At 36.1% G+C, this 6,948-nt stretch overlaps 2 protein-coding genes across 2 annotated transcripts in view; both read left to right on the forward strand.

The window, feature by feature from the left end:
• The window catches only part of si:ch73-138n13.1 (uncharacterized), a 41,641-nt gene extending 40,045 nt beyond the window's left edge, over positions 1 to 1,596 (forward strand). Inside the window, exon 13 of the mRNA XM_056772547.1 lies at positions 55 to 1,596. The gene's annotated coding sequence lies outside the window, so the exon portion shown is untranslated. The remainder of the gene's footprint in view (positions 1 to 54) is intronic.
• A 1,179-nt stretch (positions 1,597 to 2,775) lies between these two features.
• Positions 2,776 to 5,704, forward strand: LOC130406870 (GTPase IMAP family member 2-like). The gene is made up of 3 exons (XM_056729447.1): positions 2,776 to 2,782; positions 3,661 to 4,356; positions 5,595 to 5,704. Exons 1-3 carry the CDS (start codon positions 2,776 to 2,778, stop codon positions 5,648 to 5,650), a joined length of 759 nt encoding a protein of 252 aa, XP_056585425.1. The 3' UTR covers positions 5,651 to 5,704.
• Positions 5,705 to 6,948: the final 1,244 nt, after the last annotated feature.

Genomic DNA, 6,948 nt, shown 5'->3' on the forward strand with positions numbered 1-6,948 from the left:
TGTAATACTTGAATAACACAAAGCATATATGTGTGTTGTTCCTTACCATGTCAGGATGCCTTATAACTGCAGTATCTGTAGCTGTAAATCATGAAAGAAGCCTTAACCTTTGACCGGGAGCGGACGGGAATTCTGCTGCTGCTGCTGACTACAACATTTATTTTTTTGTTTCTTTTACTATCCTGTCGTGTACACGTGCATGGTGCCTTTCTAAAAGATGTCTGGCGGATAAAAGGGCAAAGCAGAGATCTGTGTTTGAAAGCGTGTCTGTGTTTCTGTTGTAGTCCTTTGTCATACGAGAGAATTATTTTATTTCAAAGAGCCACTTTATCTACGAGTGAGCGAGAGATCACGATTAAAGTGGAACTGATGTTTCCATCAGGATTTATTCCACCTGTGGGACCACGCGCATCTACAGTAACCCGAAGTGCTTCATATTATTGGAGTATGGACCGGTTATTTTGTTAATATTAGAAGAGCTTTCATATTCTTTGTGTTATTTTTTAACATTTTCATGTAGTTGATGGGTATAGGCATCAGTTGCACAAGCATCTCCATAGACATCGTGATTTTCTTGAACTAATCAATGAATCAATGCGGCGCTACCTGACTGTATAGAAAATGTATTTAGTTATGGCAGATATTAATGTAATCACAAAATGTTATATTTGTATTAATGAAAGAGGAAAATGGTTTGTGTAACTCAGTGAAGAGTTCTTCATGTAAGAAGCAAGCGGAGTGCGTGTATGTGTGTGTTAGCGAATGCAGGAGAGAAAGAGTTTGATGCTTTGTTTGGGTGGGTCACTGAATGCATTTAGTTGATCAGTTTGCACATCTCCACTCCAAATAACCCAGATTGACCAGACAAAGTAGATTTGATTCATTAAAATCATGTGTTTCACTTTTAGCATTCCATTTCTCATTTGAAAAAATTGCAATTCAAGCGCATGTACAATCAATCATTCCCTTTATTTTTCTAAATGTTTTACTTTAATACCTGCTTTAAGGATGGGCCACACATGAATGGGGGTAAATTGCAAGTCAAAATGTCTCTTAGATCAATCATCCGTCTTAAAATGTATCGATACAAAGGGAAAAATGTTCAAATTTTATCCTAACTGTAAGGTCATACAGCTTGAGCTTAATATTTTTATACTAGTTTGCTTCAGCAGAATTTAAAATATAAATGTACTGTAAGCATAGTTCACGTTACATTGCACATTTGTTGTATTTTTGAAAAACACAGGGCCATGGTGTCTATCCCACCTAAAGAGCTGAGTTTCAACAAGCACTTTCACCTGTTAAAGAACAGAACTGTTTTGTGGTCACTGACGAGTAGTCCCTTTTAAGCATGAGTTGTCACCCTTGATGTTTATATTGTGATGTCTGTATGCTGAAGGTATGCGAGATATATGTCTTACGGTTCTTTTTAGTTTCCTTTTTTTGTTTTCTGCTTCTTTTCTTTGCGTACAGTTGTTATAGTCTGTTTAAGGGTAATTTGTCCTTTTTATTTTAAATATGATTGTAAAGATGTTTATTGCACTGTTGTAATGCCAGTGTCCAGAACTGTAAATTCATAATAAAATTTACTATGAATCCACTGTTTTTTTTGGAATCTAAAAAAACATTCTACAAATTTTTGGGTTAAATAAAAATTGTAGGCTATATATATATATATATATATATATATATGTACAGTATAAAGCATATAATATATATATATGAAGAGTTTGGTTCCAAAATGAAATAACTTAATAAAAAACTTGAATGTATTATTTTATAATGTTAACATGTTTTTTTTTTTATTATGGCTCAAATTTATAAAGAACAACAACTGCAGTTGTATTGATATTTGTTGGACTGCACAATAAAAAAACATGATTCATAGGAGTTATCTCATTTTGGAACAAAACTCTTCATATACACAGTGCTGCTCAAATGTTTACACACCCCTTGCAGAATCTGGAAATGCTGACATTTTTGGATTTTTGAAAATTAAGGTTTATTTTTAGTTTAGTCCTGCCCTGAGCAAGTTATTTCCCACATCATACTGTTCGTTCTAGAGATGAGGAAAATATCAAGAAATGCTAAAAAAGCAAAGATTGTGGAGGACCTGGGTGATTGTTTTGAAGATCATTGGAAAGTCTAATGACGCATGACAAACAAGAAACCCTTAAACAACTATGACTAAACATAAAAACTGTTTTGAGAAATTCTGTTATTTTTCTTTAGTTTGGACTTTATGTAAACATTTCTTTAGTGAAATAACATGAGTTTCAAAGGTCCTCTTTTCTTCCAAAAGTTTCAACTTTTTCCAGATTCTGCAAGGGGTGTAAACTTTTGAGCAGGACTGTGTATAAATATATTTCCATTTTCTTTAAAAAGGGAAAAGTCAAATAATCTTAAGAAGTGCAATTTATGGGGCAAACACAACCATTACTGCAAACTGAATGAATTTAAAGTAATGCAAGAATTGCTGCAGATGACCAATTTTACGATAGATTACATTTATTATAGTATTTATTGTCATAATAATGCAGCGTGTTGTAAGTGCATGTGAGAGAAAGAATCATAGGTGCACGTGATCCCCAGACTTCATCATTTTTCTCACTTGTAATCGGAGTAAGAGTGAAGAGTAAGTGTGAAAATTAATACTGTATGACGAGACAAATTTATTATACAAGGACTATTATACAAAAGCTAAACGTATTAAAAAAAATTATGAACCAAGAATTTGCGAAAGTTCGTGCTATGGAGAAGGAAAGTCATGTCGACATGACTGGTGAGATTAAACAACAGATCTGCACACAAGGATCAAACGAAAACGACAACGACAAATGTAACGTTAAAAGGCTATAAAGTGCTAATCTGTGTGAATAATGTGCATTTTGAAATAATGTTAGTTTACAGTATTTTAAAACAAATTACTTTCAAGATTGTTTTAAAGTTCCAAATATAGCCTATAATTATTATTTTACTCGAGACATAAAGAATATTTTTGCATGTTTTATGCATGGCTACTGAGATGTCCATATACATGTTCAAATAGTTTGGCTTTTTAGTTACAACATAGAAGTAAATACTAAGCAGTTACATGTTATTCCAAAGTTTTTCATAATTTCCTGGTATTCTAAACAAGGGGTTTTAAAGAGTTTCACGCCAATGACCCCAAATTTATGAGGAACCTTTTGCAAGGCACCCCTTGTAACTTATAAATAAGCACTTCTACTGTGAGACAAATAGGATAGGACGACATATTGTAGGTAGAAATGAAACCGTATAAAGAACTTTACAACTTTTGCTTTTATCAAAACAAATTCAGTTTGAAAACCATTGTTTTAAAAAAATATATTAAAAACTATGTGACTCTTACTGTAAATGATAGTGTGGATGTCAATTAATTTTTGTAGCCTAGCTCTGTATTGAAAACAATTCTGTGCTCTCCAAATTCATTTTTATGGTCTTGTTGGATGTATTTTTGCATTTGGCTTAAACATTTGTGATTAAGGTCTGTTGAAATTAATACATTTATGAAATTCATTTATGAAGTTGGACTCCAAAAGTGTTTGGAAGTCACTTTGCTTTCAATTGCAACATTTGATTGAAGCAAAAATGTGTGAAAATATAACAAGACATTAACACCCCACCATAATCTTACAGGTGATGTGCGCAACACCTCAGAGTTAAGGATTTTACTGCTAGGCAATAAAGCAGCCGGCAAGAGCTCATCTGGAAACACCATCCTGGGCAAACAAGAGTTCACTGTTAAAACCGCTCAGTGTGTTAAAAGATGTGGAGAAGTTGAAGGAAGGAGGGTTACTGTGGTTGAAGCTCCAGGCTGGTGGAGAAATTACCTCATTAAGGACACACCAGCTTTACATGCAGAAGAAATTGTCCTCAGTATGTCTCTGTGTCCGCCAGGACCTCATGCAGTGCTGATAGTTGTGCGTCTGGACTCAGAAATTAACCAAAAAGCAATTGAGGAGCGTGCTGTTCAGCTTATGGGTGTGCATATTTGGAATCACTGTATATTGCTGTTTACCCATGGGGACAGTCTGCAGGACACAAGTTTTGAGGAGTATATTAAAAACAAAGGACGGGCTCTTGAATGGGTCATTGCCAACTGTATGAAAAGATGGCATGTTTTCGACAACGATACTAAAAAAGACAACAAACAGGTAATAGAGCTGCTACAGAAAATTGATAATATGGTGGCAGAAAACAATGGGCAACATTTTGCGATGGATCGTGCAGTTTTACTCGAAATAAAGTCGAAGAGAAAAGCAGAAGAGGAAAGGGTTAAAGAACGACTTGTGGCAGTAGAAAAACAGGAGCAGGACTTATTACCTCATGCAGGTAACTCACATAGTGAAAACACAAACTGACTGTGGTAAACCAATACTGTATTTTTACACTATTTCGGTGTTTAATTTTACAGTTTTTCACAAACTTCTGAAATATTGTAAAAAACGTCAAATTACATTGTAATCGCAAACTGTACACTGTAAAAATACCTGTAAAAAATGCACCTTCCTAAATTCTAGCAGCTGGGACGCTAGAAAAAAAAAGTTCTGCATTTAAAAAAATATGTGTAAAAAACCCAGCCCACTCTCATGAATTGCGTATAAATAACACGTGCTGTGCAATATTGTGTAATTCGTACACCAACCGTCGATTTTGCGTGCCAACAATAAGCCTTTATTGCGTGCATTTGATATGCAAATTTAGTGTGTGTGCATATTAAACAGCAATTTGTCTCATTAACCTGTCCCCTAAACCTAAACCTAATTTTACCGTCCGTGCATATTATAACCTCTAGCCAAACCCTAAACCTAACAGTATTATTTTAATTATTTCAGTGTTTGCTCTTCATGTACATTTAAAAATGGCTGCTCTCCACCCAGGTGCACGCAAACATTGGCGTATCGTATGCACGCAAAATCGAACTTTGGCGTACGTATTACACGATAATGCAACAGCGTGTTATTTATAAGCAATTGATGAGACCGGGATGAAGAGCCTGTAAAATAAATCAGTTTAATTCCATAAAATTACATTTATTTTCAGTGCAGTGTGGTATTGGTGGTAAAAACTGTAGTAATATATCAATGAATCTGTCAAAAAACACATGGGGCCTCATTTACAAAATGTTGTGTAGATACAGTCCTAAATTAGATTTTACGATATTTTTTCAAAGTGTGTAGACCTACGTGTGATTCATAGAACGAACATCCGCACATAAAACCTGTGTGCGGCTCTCTTTCAGATGTGAAATGTATAAATCGCAAATAATCAGAACAGTTTCAGATCTCTGCCTTGTAAACGATGTCTAATAATGTCATTGACATATTAAGAGCACCTGTCAACATTTCAATCCTTTACAAGCGGCAGGAATGGCTTATATTTTCCAAAACAAGCAAAAGTGCGTACGCATGCGCAGACATTTTTATAAATATGAATGCTGTCATAGAATTACGCGTTCTGTACTGTACTATAATAACAAGTTTCCTAAGGGCAATTACTTATCGATTGCAGCAAGTCATTCATAACTACAGACGCAGACTTGACTAAACTTTTCTACATGTCTCTGACAGGTCAAATACATTCACAGTTGAGAATCATTCTTGTAGGCCACAGATATTCAGGATAGAGCTCAGCAGGAAATACAATCCTGGGCAGACAGGCGTTTGATCCACGCAGAAGTTTTCAGGCTCTGGGGAAGCAGGGAGAAGTCTTTGGAAGGAAGGTGACAGTCGTGGAGGCTCCAGGCTGGTGGAACAACTATCTTCTGGAGGATTCCCCTGAACTTTACAAACAAGAGTTTGTGTTGAGCGTGTCACTGTGTCCACCAGGACCGCATGCTCTACTCTTGGTCATACGAGCGGATGGCTCTTTCACACCAAACAATAGAATAGCTATTAAGCAACACCTTGAACTTCTCACAGAGAGAGTCTGGAAGTACACAATAGTATTGTTTACTTATGGAGACTGGCTTGGAGACACTACAGTTGAGCAGTACATTGAAAGCGAGGGGGCAGCTCTGGGAAGTTTACTAGGAGATTGTGGCAATAGATATCATGTTCTAAATAATACAGAATGGAGTAATGCTTCTCAGGTGACCGAGCTCCTGGAAAAGATCGAGAAGATGGTGTGCAGAAATGGTGGCCTTCATTATGAGTTTGATGGAGAGTTTCTGCAAAAGATGGAAGAGAAAAAGAGAAGAACTCAAGAATGTGCAAAGCAACGAATCACGAAGCTGAAAAACAAGAGAGAAACTGAAGCTTGGATAGGTGAGATGAATCATCTTGGGAATGCTGTCTACAGTCATACAATAATACGATGAAAACTATTTTTATGCCATTTAAGTGATACACGTTTTCTTCCAAAGCTGAGAATTGTACTGTTGGGCTCTAGGTTTTCTGGAAAGAGCTCCACAGCAAATACAATTTTAGGCAATGAGGAGTGTGTGGAAGCGCACTATAGTGTTATTTACTTGCGGTGACTGGCTGGGTGACACAAACATTGAGCAGCACATTGAAAGTGAAGGTGTGGCCCTACAGTGGCTTTTAGAGGCATGTGGAAACAGGCATCATGTATTCAACAACATGATACAAGATGATGAAACTCAGATCTTGGAGTTGATGAAGAAAAAAGAGCAGATGTTTTTCGAGGGTGGTAGGTTATCTTATGTTTACATCCGGGACAAGCGAAGTATTTATAATCCACCAACAAGTAAGAAATACAAATTTTATTACATTTTCTTTCTTTCCATTATGTAAGTTTGTATTTATGTTTTATTGTTTATTGCTTTTTTAACAGAGGGTGCATATGACAGATCTTTAACTGGCTCGGACTATGACTCACTTCCTCGATCCAGTCAGAGTGGATCAATGATCTTATCACTGACCTCTGGGATGGGCTCACTGAGAGAGCGACGGCTCAGTGCTT

This window comes from Triplophysa dalaica, chromosome 18 (genome assembly GCF_015846415.1).
Source record: "Triplophysa dalaica isolate WHDGS20190420 chromosome 18, ASM1584641v1, whole genome shotgun sequence".
NCBI classification, from domain to species: domain Eukaryota; kingdom Metazoa; phylum Chordata; class Actinopteri; order Cypriniformes; family Nemacheilidae; genus Triplophysa; species Triplophysa dalaica.